Here is a 14,757-nt window from a genome sequence, read left to right as displayed (position 1 = left end):
AGAATTAATTAATATCGCTAGGTGAAACAAGCCTCGCGTATCATTCATGTATATATAATAATATCCTTATCACATCTTCGTTCCAGTTAAAAGCATTCTATGTGGATCTGCTGGTGCCTCTGGAAACCAACCTGGAGAAGGACACGAAAGTCGTCCAGGTAAGTAAACTATCCCGGAAATGGTACCCGGAAGAAACATTAGTCGTCTCCGAATCTCGACTTCCGGTGACGCTGAATAATACAACGCTGGGAATGGACTTTCAGAGCGAGCAGAAGAAGTTCCTTCAGCAACACAAGACCAGATCCGAGACGTATAGCAAGGCGGCCGCGACCATGAAGAAGCAGAGAAAGAAGTCCAGGGCGGCCAATAAGAGCGGCCTCGCTATGGACAAGGAGCTCAAGAACATGCAAATTCTCGAAGAGGAGAAGACTAAGCTCGACGCCTTCTGCGAGCAGAGTCTGAAGAATGTGAGTAACAAAATTGTCAAACTATCAATCACGTTGGGTTCAATCAAATTCTTCTATTACCAAAGCACATTTTCCAAAACGCCAACGTACATAATCGTGAGGATATAATGCAAGATCTTCTTTCGTGGTGGATGAACACTACTGAAAGTTAAATAGGGATGGCGGAGATGATGGATTACGCGATGAGATTCATTAAGCAAGTTCATTAACATCCCGGAACCCTTTGTGCGTTCTTTTCACAGGCGATGACTCAGGAGAGACGGCGATACGGTTTCGTGCTGGAGCGACAATGCTCCTTGGCGAAGCACTATGCGAGTTTTCATGAGGTTGCATTGGCCGCGCTTCATCCCTCGGTTGATAAATGGCGCGAGGTTGCTGCCACCAGGGAATACTTGCCCCAGTCGGTGGAGGACATGTTCGCTTCCAGACTCAGGGTAAATTCACGCGACTGATCGCATGCAAATCTCTCAAGCTCCGCGTTCTCTGCGATTCATATGATTCTGATCGATCCGAAAGCGCGACAATTTATTCTTGCGAGTTTTGCTGTTATTTAATCGCATCATCCAACATACATTTAGCAAAGATTATATAAATAGATAACAATCCTAGGTAGCAGAGTGACGTCAAATGACGTATTAATTCCGTCTTAATGACGTCCTCTAACGTCATTAAGGGCCACTTTGACCAAACTCCGATTAACTTAATCGTTGATTAGTCCATTGGAAATGACCCATCGTATTTGCTCATTAAGCAGATTGACAAATGCGATTGGTCATTTCCAATGGACTAATTAACGATTAAATTAATCGGAGCTTGGTCGAAGTGACCCCCTAAGACGTCTTTAGACGTCATCTTGCTACTTAGGATCTTACTACCTTTCGTATGAATTCTGCAAAAGACCTTATAAATCGCGAATATTATGTATCTCGGTAAAAATTTTATGAAGAGATTTTAGAAAAGCATCTTTCTTCTAAAAAAAATTCGTATTTAAGAATTAAGGTAAAAGATTTTTTAGCCAATATTCCAGAAACTATAGAGACCTTGAATTTTAAGAATAATAATATGCGATAATTGATTGTTTCAAAAAGAATAATTATTCGACGAAAAATAAAGAAAATATATACGGAGAGAAAAATCTTACCTCTGTGGTATGAGCGCCTCCCATGCATAAAAAGCATGTAGCGCTGCCTTGCATCAAACGCATGAATTTGTCCGTTTAATATCCTACTTCATGCCTGTGGTGGCATGAATTTATGTGTTTGATGCAAGGCAGCGCTACTGTTTTTTATGCATAAGAGGCGCTCATACCACAGTGGTAAGATTTTTCTCTCCGTGATATATTAAAAATTTTTTGTTCTCTGGAAAAAGAACCTCTGTTTATGCTATATTCGTAGCGTCGTTCTAAAATTAACAAATTAGAGCGTACAATCAAGAAACACGGTAGTATTTCGCGCCAAGTACACGCGCAACGCGAGACCGCCGTATATATTTTTACGCGAACGGTCGAGTTGTAAGTACCCGAAATTTTTGAGATCTCATATATACACATACGAATGAAAAATATCGTCAAGATATATTGCCGAGGCGTGTCACGGAAATGCAGTTCTACGGCAATCTACATTTTTGTAGCAAACGTCGTTCTGGCCGGAGGACGAGGAAAACGGCGGCTCCGAGCTGACGACGATGAGCTCGCAATTGCGGAAGACACGGAGTATGGACAGCTCCTGTCTGGAGCTGCGACTGGGCCCGCTACCCGGAAACCCGCCGTCGTCCGGCGGCCACCTCGGTCCGGCGCTCCATCTCCCCGCCGCTCTTTCCCGAGCGAGGTCGGAGGCCAACCTGCACGCCTCAACATTATCCCTCGGCCCTGGTACGTCGTTCTGCCGTTTCCTTTTTTTTATTCTGCGACAATGATATCGATTTTTCGCGCTACGCCATGCGCCCATCCCCGAAAATTTGCCGCTCCCCACCGAATCAAGCATCCTTACATTCACAGGATAAAATTAACCGAACTCTCGACTAAACTAATTTGCAACTACGCCGAACTAAACTGAATTGGACTAAACTAAACCGCATATACCTGGCCAAATAATTCAGTAATTGCACGTGGAACAATTAAACTGTTATATATTGCATGTTATTATAATGCAAATATCCTTTTAGATAGTTAGCTTAATCAACATAATTAACGGAATACGATATATTATTAAATATAAATCAGACTTAATTTTAGATTACATTAAATAACTTTCCTCTACTTCATTAAAATACATATGAACGTATTCATATGTATACATATAACGTAAATTTAGAACTTATTTGAATTAAGATGATTTATCTACGGATCGCTCGTTCATTGTACATCGCATCGCATATGCTACCGTACAACAACAACAATGGCAACGGGTTGTCAACTGGTCAGAGACAATCGAGAAAAATCGGCGAAATGGAGCCATTTGCGCTGACGTTTCCACTCGCTTTTCGCGAGACCTATCGTGCCGATCGTATAAATTTCAGCCGCGATCAGATTCAGGCGACTCGTGTCGAAACCCGAGGCTCTCCGGCGCGCTCTGGAATCGAGTCCCGCGCGCAATAAAAACGGAATATGCTTTCGTTTGTGCAACGCGACCCGAGACTGTATTTCATCCTCGCGGTGTCGCGTGTCGCGTCGATCCATCACGTTCGTCATTATGTGCGCCGCTTTTACATCGAATATTCCTCAGTTCTTTAGGTTTCTTCTCCCGACAATATCACGTCACGCTTGCACGTAGAGGGAAATGAAAAACCGGATAATTATAAATACGATATAAATAACTGCAACGAGCATAAATATTTTTGTCGCGTTTATCGCGACGATGAATTAAACCATTAATTAATCTTACCGCGCCTCCCGGGACAATTCAATGTCGGAAATCAACGTCGTTGCTTCACGTTTAGTACCGCGTGTAAATTCGCGCGAATTAATTTACCACGACGACGTACGAATGGCCGCGCATTAATAATAATGCACCGCTGATATTTCTGGACAATTCTCGCGAATCCCGTTCCTTCCTCCTATCCTCGATGTCCCTCCGGGGGTGATGCCCATTCTCCTTCCGACATTCACCCCGATCGTTGCTATCGTACCTACGCTGACCTAATTGCCCTGAAACTACCCCCGCATTATCCCGGGCTCATCCTCATCCCCCCGCCACCTTTTCCCCTCTACGCCGTTCACTCGGGCTCGGTCAGTCAGTTACAGCGCTTCTGGTTTCCAGAGGTTCCAGAGACCCCACCCCGACCTCGATCCATGGCGCCCCCGATGTCCCGTAACAGCGCGAGTGGCACCGGAGTCGGCGCCGGGGGTTGGGGAGACGCCCCCCTCGCCAGAGCTCTCTTTGCCTATCTTAGCTCGGGGGAGAATCAGTTGAGCTTTCTAGAGGGTGATCTCATCGCGCTGATGGGTAAGTCTGATCTCGCAACGTTCGTAGATACGATACACGGTGTCCTAAGTTGTAGCACTTACGATCGCAGCTATCGCGTAATGAATTAAACAGAGTGCGGGGTACGTCGGTCAACGATTGCACCAGGAGAACGGCGTATATATATATATATATCTTAATTTATTTTAAATACTTTTTGAGGAGAAAATGCCAATTAATTAGAATTCATATTAATTGCAACATTGATGATATCAAAATGATATTATCTAATTGTAATTAACTGTAATTTCGAACTCACATGTCAATGGTATTTTGCGCGCACCGGAGATATTTAGAGGCAACGATGAGATAAAGATAAATTTGCTTTTTTTCTCCGGTTTTTTTAATGTTTACAATTAAAAAGAACCTCCGTTGCAAAAATGTTAATGAGGCCGGAAACGCAAGCGAGTTTCAAGGATTTGCATATTTCTCGTTCTTTTTTTCAGGAGACCGTCAGAAGGGATGGCAATTCGGTGAAAATCTGCGCACTCAAAGCACGGGGTGGTTTCCCTTGGCGTACACCGAAATTATAATCGACGACACTTTGGGGTAAGTAAACCTTCCCGATCTCGAGTAGGGTAATGCCGAAATTTCGCACTTATGGTCGCTCGTTATTAACCCTTCCAACTCCAAACATTTCGCGTTGAAATCCCGCGTGCATTTGAAATAGTAAATTGGTAAACATTCTCACGTGGACCTTAAACCGCGCACCTATTATTATATCAGTTGTCTTTTTCATTATTGATCACTCTATTATTTCTGTCAATAAATATCAATTATTATTTTGTCAATAGTTATTTCACGATTTGTTTTTTTTTTGTCACTACGTGTAGAGTAACTCCGGTATATACGTCGCAGCTAAGGGAAACTTAATTTATCGAGTACTATTTACTATAATGTTCAAGGCAAATGAATTATACCAATAAAAAATTTATACTGTCTACTACTATAAAAAAATAGAAATATAAAATATTCATTCTTTGTATTAAATAAAATAAACTTTTAGAAACTCTTGCATTTTTGCCATATATCCCAGAGGGTTGGGTTATATGACATTCATGGGTGAAATATACGCCTTATATTTGGGTCTACTTGAAAGTATTGCTTTTATTCTTCAAACTAATCATAGCATCGAAACTACCCATATAGATTCAAATCTACTTGTAAGATATTTAATCTCATCACTAAATATTATATTTGAAAAATTTACTAAAATAATTTAGTTTTTTTAATCAGAATGAGACAGATAACTTTGAGATATTGCGTTTTGTACCGCTAATTTAAGCTTATCACTTATTCGACCGATTTTTGAAAATCTTTTGGATTAATTTCCACGGTACATACATTGCGCTATCTAATTATGCGAAGATCGCCGAGTCACGGAGCGAGCAACGGTAGGACTCCGGAGCCACAAGCCATACCTCCGTGCAAGCCACCACCCTCTCGACCGCCGGTCACGCCGGGCAGTATCGATGAACCATCTGGTGGGACCATCGGCGCCGGTAACAGCTCCGCCAACAATAGCACTAATGCTAGCAACAATAACAACAGCAGCAGCAATGCCGGAACGCCGACCAATACTGCAAGCATCTTAGCGACTCCGACCGCGCGTCAATCGAAATCGGTGAGACAATAAATCGACGTATTGGCGAACGTTTTCGATTATTGGTCGGTTTTTTATGCAATTCATGTATCAATCTGCTATCGAATTGCAACGTTGTTCGCGTCTGTCACATAAAATATTTCCCAATGCTTCAATGTTGTTGTCGCATGTAGAAATACATCGTGAAAGATTAATAACATTTCGGCAGTTCCTTTTAGCCGTCCCGACGTCTTTTGCCGATATTGTTTTCTCAGAGCGTCAGTCCAGGGTTTACCTGGACTGGACTTGAGGTAAACTTTACTGTAGAACGCGCTCACGTGTACACGTCGCAGCCCCAAGATTGATTAGGATGCGGAGTGATTATCGGATTAGGTGAGACGCAAAGAGAATCGTTTCGTCTGCCTTTCAGATCCGTCCATCGGGCACGTTGCCCGCGGTGCTGGCCGGAGGGCGAAGGGTGCAGCCACCCATGCCCCCGGTACCACCTCCGGCGATGACGTCCCTTCACAGCAGCAACGACAGCGGCTTCTCCAACGAGCCCCCAGTACAGCCCGATGTCGATTACAGCGACGACGAGGCGTTGAGGTAAGTCCAAAATCTACCCCAGGCTGCAAAGTCATCCCTGCTCTTCGCGTAACATTAGTTAGACTTCCCAATGTACTTCATATAAACTGCAAGCTACGTAATTTATGTAAAGAGAAAACGAGCTTATATTACTTACGCGCATGAGAAAAAAGACGCAATTCTATTAATCCTGTGTTGAAAACAATGTTGGACCAATAAATCGATCGTGGTATCACCCACGGTAATATGGAGATTGCGGGCAAATAAATCGTAAATTTAAGTAATCCATATATTTAATGAAGACAGAGTCTTTTCTTTTCGTAACTTGTGGCTCGAATCGTTTTAGCCAAAGAGAGTTTACGTAGCTGACACGGGGTCTACATGATCAAACCGAAAAAATTTCGCTGAATTCACATCTTGGTGGAACATGGACGCGAAAATAATCTCTTCATTTACTTTTGACAACATACACATAGTAATTGATCTCCTAGCAAGTCCGTGTAACATCGGATACTGACCTCAGCATAATTGAGCCGGTTTCGACCCTTGGTTTACATCAGTTACGCGTAGACTGCCATTATTCATCCACAGACGTCCGATACCAGGCAAATCACTTATTACTTGGTACTTTAGGCCCTTTGATACCTTCACTCTCCGAACATCGCGCCCTGATAACTAGCCGATAAGCGCAACCCCCGCTTTGTCCTATTCAGCGTGATTGAAGCTTTGTATCATTGTAGCTCCGCTGTTGCGCTATCTACTGCCTCCCTGTAATTAGTGCGATTTTCATCCCGCTTTCACCGTCTCCACCCTCGGCACTCAATTGGATTGGTTTGCGACGCTATTGTGAGGAATAAAAATTCGACGGTGGCGGATGCTGTAGCCACACGCGCGTTTTACATTCACACACATCTCCGGTATTGAAAAAACTGTGATTAATTTCGAATAAAGCGAAATCGAATTGTCACAATTCTTCAATACCTGTCTTGAATAGAATTTACTTTCCTTGCTTGCTGATTGCTGCGCGCATGACTGATTGTGCGATATGACATTATTTACAATCCAAGTCAAAATGTGTTTAGATATTTACTCGGCTTGTGCGGCTGTCAATGTGATTATCTTTAAAAGATCTGTTATTAGAAGTTTTGTAAAATTTACGATAGCAGATTAACATTAATGTTGGTTATAGAATATGATCGATATATAATAGATCTTTTGACATTTCTCAAGTTGAATTTAAATATCGTAAATATGCATACATATATAATCGCCTTTTTTACTTCTTTCTTTTTCGCTATTTAAATAAATGAGCTTTTTGTATACGTTTGACTTTATTATGACTGTTGTTATATATTTATTGTATAATCTTTATTTGTTTCAATGTTGCATGTTGCATGGATACCAAATAATTCATCTTTCTATGTCATATTTTCCATCATCTACGACTTCGCTATACGTGTACTTTGCTCATTTTTCATTTAAAAAGAAAAAAATTTTTACCCTGCGATTCAATTTACTTTAATATCTACCTTTAATAACTTGTTTACAACGAAAGCAACTATAAACAAATTATTTTTATTTTTTCTGGACTGAACTTTTCTTCAGCCGCTCATCTTCCACTCGGAAAATTAGTAATCTCTGTTTCTTCGAAATTATCTCTCCTTCTTGTAGATACCGCATGCGCTATCGTGGTCGCTGGAAATAAACCGCCGTGGTGGTGGTCCTCCGCATCTCTAACAGCCTCCCCCTTTCTAATCCCTTTCTTCCGCATTTCTTTTTCTCTTTTTTATTGACCGCGCCGCGCACGCAGACGGCGCCGGAAGCCGCGAACCGGAGGAGATCGTCCTTCCCCGAAGGACGAGAAGCAGTCGAAGGAGTGGGAGAATGACTCCTGGAAAACGATCCCACGCGATGAGAAGTCTTGGCAGCTGTATCGCACAGCGATGGATCTCTGGGCGGAGTCTAAGGCCAACCAGGTAGGCGAAGACTCGAAGAAGTACTTCGAAATGGAGAATGGCGATTTTACGTTGGAGAACGGCGATATGAAGAAAAGGAAGAACAAGAAAGCTGCGCAAGCACCGAATGAACGTCCCAGCCCGAATCAGCGCACCAAGATGATGGACGAGCGAAGTATCCCCGCCGCTACTCGTCGTGGTGATCAGCGACGCATTGACAAACGGACGCAAGCGGAAACTGAGGAAGACGAGCTCGAGGACGAGGAGGAATTTGGCGGTGAGTACCATAGCAACAACAAGTTCTACACAGATAATCAAGAAGCTCAACAGGAGCGAAGAGGCACTTTTGAAGCGGAGAAATACGCCAAGTCCACGAGCTCGTCGTCAGACTCCGACGACGAGAGCACCATCACCATACCGGAGCCGGGCCGCAAGGTCGAACATATAGCGCAGAAGCTCGAGCAGACCGCGCAGAAGTATGCGCGCGAGCATAGCCCGCCCAAGTTCCTCGAGCGCCGCGAGAGATCCACCGCGACAGAGTACAAGAGCCTCGAGAGAGAAACGCGCGAGACGGCTCTTTCGCGCGATCGTCGCGAGAGACCCGCTATGGAATACAAAAGTCTGGAGCGCGGTCGAGACGGCGGCCAGAGAAACTTGGAGCAGGCTCGTCGCGACGACAAGGCGCGCTTACGAGATGACAAGCGCGTGCGGGACGATAAGCACTCATTCGAGCGGGGTTCCCGCGAGGACAAGCCGAACTTCGAGCGCACGAGAGAGGACAAGCAGAGCTTTGAGCGCTCGAGGGAGGAGAAGCAAAACTTGGAGCGCACAAGGGAGGACAAACAAGGCTTTGAACGCTCGAGGGAGGATAAGCAAGTATTCGATCTCCCGAGAGAAGACAAACAGGGTTTCCAGCGGCCACGCGAGAACACGCAATCGTACGAGCGAGCCCACGCTCGCTCCAGAAACGAGCAAGAGCGCGCGTATATGGAACAGCGGAAGGAAGTAATGGGTTACGAACGAACGTTCGAGAAGAACCGCAACAAGACGGTCGAGCGACTGTCCAGCCGACGATTCGAGCGACCACGGCCACCGTCGCAAGAGGCTCCGGAACGGCCCTCGATGGGGCCTTATCGAGAGCGTAGATACTCCGATAAGGAGGAGGCAATTTACGGAGAGACCGGCCGATACGGAGTAGGCTCGCTCGAGAGGGATCGCGGTTACGAATCAAATTTCGAGACAAAGTTGGAGAGGACAAAGGCGATCGAAAGACACGGTTACCACTCGGGCCTATACGGTCCGGGTCTTCAGAAGCGAAACGCCGTACCGAGGATCAATGAACGAAGTAACGGCGACACCAATAATAATACGCTGAAAGTTGAGCGGAAACCTGTATCGCCGCGACAGGCGACCGCTATGAGCCATCTCTCGCAAACCGGAAGAGCCTACGATGAGTCGAAGAGCCCGAAGCTCGTGAAACGGACCAAGTCCTTTTGGAAATTCCGCCGCGACTCGGAGGTGCTGGAGGGTATGGCGCTCTGGCAACATCGCTCGCTCGTGGACATCCCGAAGATGATCCGGAAGGAGGACAAGACGGCGGAGAACGAGGAGCGGCAGAGAAACTCCGAGGGCGGTAGCCCGAATTCAAGCCTGGGTAACAGCGAGGGCACCATCACGAACGAGCACCGGCATGAGGAACCCAAGCCGGCCGAGAGAAGCCATGTGCCTGACAAGACGGATTACTTCGAGGACTTCCCAACACCAGCGGAACGGTCCAAGATCACGGAAAGATCAGAGTATAGGATGCAGCAGCAGCAGCAAAAGGAGCGTACGTATTTTGTCGGAAACGTATCGCGAAAGGCAATTATCGAGAAGGAACGAAGGCGTAGTCTTGAGGCGAAGCGGAACATGATTGTAGCTGAGCTGAAGGAGAACAACGAGAACAAGCGGCAAGGAATGACGCGCGGTAGGAGAAACTACGACGAGGAAGACGCGACGTTGAATTTCAGCGAGACTGAGGCCTCCGATGAGGAGTCTACATACAGTTGTATCGTCGTGAAGGACCAGAGCATACTGGAAAAGACGTTGCTACCAAGGACCAAGCTGAGAAGAGAGTCCGACCGAGATAGAAATAACTGCGGGCCCTGGTACGATCTCTGGGGCATGGACGCATCCGTCAATAAGAAAAAGAAGAAGCAGAAGCAGCAGTAAGTAAAACGACAGTTATGAAGAAAATGCTGAAGCTGAATATATATATTGAGCTTAAAAAAATGACGAGGAGTCGATGTATCTTTTAAGAGATGAAGACATTGAACGCAATGTAGCAAAGACAAAAAAAGGAAGATTGGATATAATCAAGAAGAAAAACCAATCAGCCTCATATTGCCATGTGAAAAACGACGAGGAAGAGGAGGCTCCCACTGCATACAATTTTATTTTAATTCTTCGTTAGTTTAGATGTACCCATAAAATGCGAGCGAGAGCTAACTGATTCAAACCTGAATCAGCGAACAAACAATTGTTACCATTTTCGTTATTAGTTTCACCTCAATTCTCCCAAGTTCTGCCAGTTATCTTGCCACCTGCCCATGAGCAAACTCTCGAATGATCGATTCAACATCCTATTGTGACGTTTACATTGGCTAATCCCTTCCTAGTGCTTTGTGTTGTCTTCAATGATTGGCTGTTGATGTTGTAGGAGCTTGCAGCATCGTCGAAGAAGGCGTTCGATACACTTCTGCGACGACTTCTAGGCGACTTTTCTCTTCGAAACAGAGCAAGCGACTTTGCTGGATGATACATCGCCATCGTGGCTCGTGTTGTTGTTCATCACTGCTGCACGCGTTAGCTTCCTTCGGTTATCGCTGGCATAGTACAAGTTATTTGCTAGATTATTCGCAACTGTTTCAAACTTTTGCCACTTTTTAGTTTTATTAGTCGCTTTAATTGTATTGATTTAAGTTGCACGTATTTTCTGGATATATATTCAGAATTCAAGAAAGCTTTTGATTAAATATTATTTGTATAACCGTCGAAGAACAAACTGAAAGACGGCGGCCGGATTAATTTTGATCGACATTTCTCAGATATAATTTATTTATAAATATTTGTGGACTTACGAATTTCAGATGACCTGGTTGTTATCAGATTAATCGATTTCAATTGAATTTGCTTGTTCTATAAAAGACATCAAATAATATTCCAAAATAAACGGGGTAATAAAAAGTCTTTAATGCGTACACTCTAGAGGAAGAAAGTTACTCATTACAAAATTTCTTAGACGCTCGTCGAAAAATCCAATTCGTGATCGTATTCGTGATCGTCCAACAATTACGAATGCGCATTCCGAGCCCTGATTAACTGTAATTAACGCCTTTCAGGACTAACATATTCGCGACTGTGAAGCTGCGAAAGACGAAGACTAACGACCGCTCGGCACCAGCGCTCTCATGAGACAAGCTTTTTTCCTAGATCGCGCGTCTCTTGCGATCCAGTAGCGATCCCATAATGCGGAAACGGGTGTGTCTCTCTCGTTGAACAAGTTCCTTCGTCGCGCAGCTCTCCACGCGAGACGAGAATCGACTGCCACGCGATTATATCTGTCCATGAATCCCTCTCAAAGTGAAAATACGGCGCTAACCCTTTCCGTATCCGTATGCCATATATGGTATATTGCATCTGCACTTTTTTTACAATTTCTCTCGAGTATAATACCCATTTAGGAACCACCGCATGTGGAAGTGGAACGACATATGGAGGCAGCTTGCAGGTTTCCGACGTTAAATAAAGCGTTGCGGCACGGTTCTACAGCGTCAAACGAAGGATTAGCACTATAACAATGTTAGTTTTATACTATTAAATAAAAAATCAGCACCGCAAGTGCGGTTCTACGGTAAAATAAAGGAGACAGCTAAGTTAACTACGAAACGAGTTTTTCCACTGTTAACTATACATGTTAACACGATTCTATAAATGTCGAATGAAAAACTCACGCAGTAAAAGTGGATCGAGTCCGTTCATATAGTTCCACATAAAATCAAACTTGAAATAGACCTATACATGAATTACGGACTTGCTTTATTCTTATTCTCAAGTCTTTTAATATAGCAGCAAGTAGAGCTCTTCCGATAACTCGTACAATGAGTTAGAAATAAGTGAAGAGAAATCGTTGAAACTTCTACATTTACTGCTCTATCAATGTATTATATTTAATATTCTACTTAATATACACTTAATATTTGGTACTGAAAGGGTTAATGTCGAATCCGAGAATTTGATATATTTGGATTTTTTGTGTGCAACACGTCATTTTTGAACCCGCGTTTTTAAACGTTTTTCAATATGCATTTTAAAGTACATATATATAGATTAAGAGTATATTAAAAGAGTATATTAAAAGAGTATATTAAAATAATATATTCCAGTGTGTAATTTAGGCGCGAAACGAAAAAAAGACGTCCAGTTTGGAATGGAGATGGGTTTTAAGGTAACCACTTTTTGTAATTTAAAGTAGTTAAGAATTCGAAGAAAACGCAAAAAAGCGACAGATGTTAATATATTATGAATAATATATTATAATTATACACGTTATATATATATAAGCAATCGCGCGCTCGAATTTGATTTCGGCGGTTTGGGTTAGGCTAGACTAAAATAAAGCTGTTGTAATAAGAATCATGTATACAGACGCATATACGTTATATATATTATATATATTATTGTTATTATATACATCAGTTTTTTAACGTACGTTTGTTTTTTCTCATTCCCTTCTTCCTCTCTTTTATGCCTGTATATTCTTTCCACTTTGAACTCGGCGGGTGTTGCAGCGACAGGTCAGTATGAGCTTTTTATTATATTATTTCGAAAACGAGATCTATACAACTTCTATCTCAAGAAAAAAGAATTAAAGTTTTATTTAAGAAATTAGCTTTTAAAATTTATTGAAAACAATGACATCTATGCCATAATAACTCATCGGAATCATGTATCTCCCTTTAGACCATACAACTTTATCTGAAACATTTTTCCGTATCTTTTATATTTTTTGAGGCATTTGCCTGCGTCGATTAAAATAACTTACCCTGTGTATATATATGATAAATTATTAATGTGACTATAATTTCGTGTAATCATTACTTTTCGGACTTTTATTTGATTTCGTAGATAAAATCAAGTGCTGCAGACAACACCGAAACGATTTTAAACCATTTGATATTTTCCACATTACTCTGGTAACTTCTATTCTATCGGCAAGACTCCGGCACGTAATCCCAGAATTAAGTCACCCCCATAATTCTTCGTAGGAATATTTTAGGAGGAAATCCCGCGATCCGTCAGAAGATTAGTCCTTGACGACTTTTCAGCGGAGAGGTCCGCATTTGAATATCCACCATCCCTTACAGAGGTAAGTGTTCTCCGCTCATAATGGTGGCGCATTTATTTAAATTAATCGCGGAGCGTTTAATGGTGGCGATCAACGAACGCTTTCATGAGTTCTCGGAGGAAGGCGAGGATCGGGTCGGTTTAGACCAGGCGTTGCGTTTTCTCATTGCTCTTTTTTTTTTCCCCCCCCCCCCCCCGACGCCTTTTCAGACTGCTTAAAGCGTCTGAAAGTTATATATATAGACGCCATTATGCGGTAATTATCGAAAAATCGAAGGTGTCGGCCACGCGGGAATTAGCGTAACGGCAAGATTTGTTGTATATACATACATTTATCGGTTTTTATATTATCTAACTTTGTTCAAACAGATTTTCTTTGCTCTTGCCTTATAAGATAGAAGACACAAGTTACATTAAAGGAAATTTGCTTGTAGAATATTCAAGTTACATTTATTTAATTTCCAAGTACGGCTATTTTTGATTTTTTATTTGAAACGTTTATATTACAAACTTAATACATTATATATACTTTCTTAGTTAAAATAGTCTCAATCTACTTCAATGCACTTTTTCCAACGCGATTTGTATCGCGTCTTCAATGCCCTTCTAGAGAACGAAAATTAATGAATTCTCTGAAAGCAGTTTTTTACATCACCATCTCTTTCAAATAATTTTCTCTTCAAAAAGCCGTTCAGATCCTTGAAAAAATGATAATCTGTGAGCGACAGATCAGGTCAGAAAAATAAGGAGGATATGAGAGAATTTCACACTTCAATTTTGCTAATTGTTTTTACAGGTTTTGCAATGTATGGTCGAGCATTATCGCGTGAAGCAGTAACACCCTGTATCTGTTAAGCAATATTGGTTGCTGAATGCCGTAAGTTTTTTGTATATATAAATAAGGAGTTTTTGCAATACCGTCTTTCAGATACGGTAAACGTTATCTGAATTGTTCAGATACATTCACTCTGTATCTGAACAATTCAGATACAAAAGACGGTATTGCAAAAACTCCCTAATATCAACTTCTCGACAGTATTTATCAGCATTGATAATTTTACCTTGTTTTAAGTTTTAAGGACGAAAAATAAATGACACTCTTTGATGACCACTATACAGATACCAAAATCTTACGCGGATGCACTCAGAAAAAAAAATTGTTGCTGTAACTTGTCACGACTTTTTGCACTCCCGGACCGCTCCGGGACGTGTGCCGGATCAAAAGGACTTAGGAGAGCGGGATAGTAGGCCTCTCCAGTGGTTTCCTCGCACCTCCGATACTCCACGAAATGTTCCGAATGTTGGGCGCCAGACGCGTACAT

At 42.6% G+C, this 14,757-nt stretch overlaps 1 protein-coding gene across 2 annotated transcripts in view; it reads left to right on the top strand.

The window, feature by feature from the left end:
* The window catches only part of Irsp53 (Insulin receptor substrate 53 kDa), a 132,586-nt gene extending 119,787 nt beyond the window's left edge, over positions 1–12,799 (top strand). For both annotated transcript variants that reach the window (XM_071792749.1, XM_071792750.1), the window contains exons 6-14: positions 87–158; positions 264–467; positions 710–901; positions 2,097–2,337; positions 3,725–3,910; positions 4,375–4,477; positions 5,297–5,552; positions 5,941–6,116; positions 7,906–12,799. In XM_071792749.1, the coding sequence (XP_071648850.1) occupies positions 87–158; positions 264–467; positions 710–901; positions 2,097–2,337; positions 3,725–3,910; positions 4,375–4,477; positions 5,297–5,552; positions 5,941–6,116; positions 7,906–10,261 (3,786 nt within the window). In that variant the 3' untranslated portion in view covers positions 10,262–12,799. The remainder of the gene's footprint in view (positions 1–86; positions 159–263; positions 468–709; positions 902–2,096; positions 2,338–3,724; positions 3,911–4,374; positions 4,478–5,296; positions 5,553–5,940; positions 6,117–7,905) is intronic.
* The last annotated feature ends 1,958 nt before the right edge of the window (positions 12,800–14,757 follow it).

Source organism: Temnothorax longispinosus, chromosome 11 (genome assembly GCF_030848805.1).
Source record: "Temnothorax longispinosus isolate EJ_2023e chromosome 11, Tlon_JGU_v1, whole genome shotgun sequence".
NCBI lineage: Eukaryota > Metazoa > Arthropoda > Insecta > Hymenoptera > Formicidae > Temnothorax > Temnothorax longispinosus.
The sequence above is the reverse complement of the archived record's forward strand: the minus strand, read 5'-3'. Positions and strand labels throughout refer to the sequence as shown.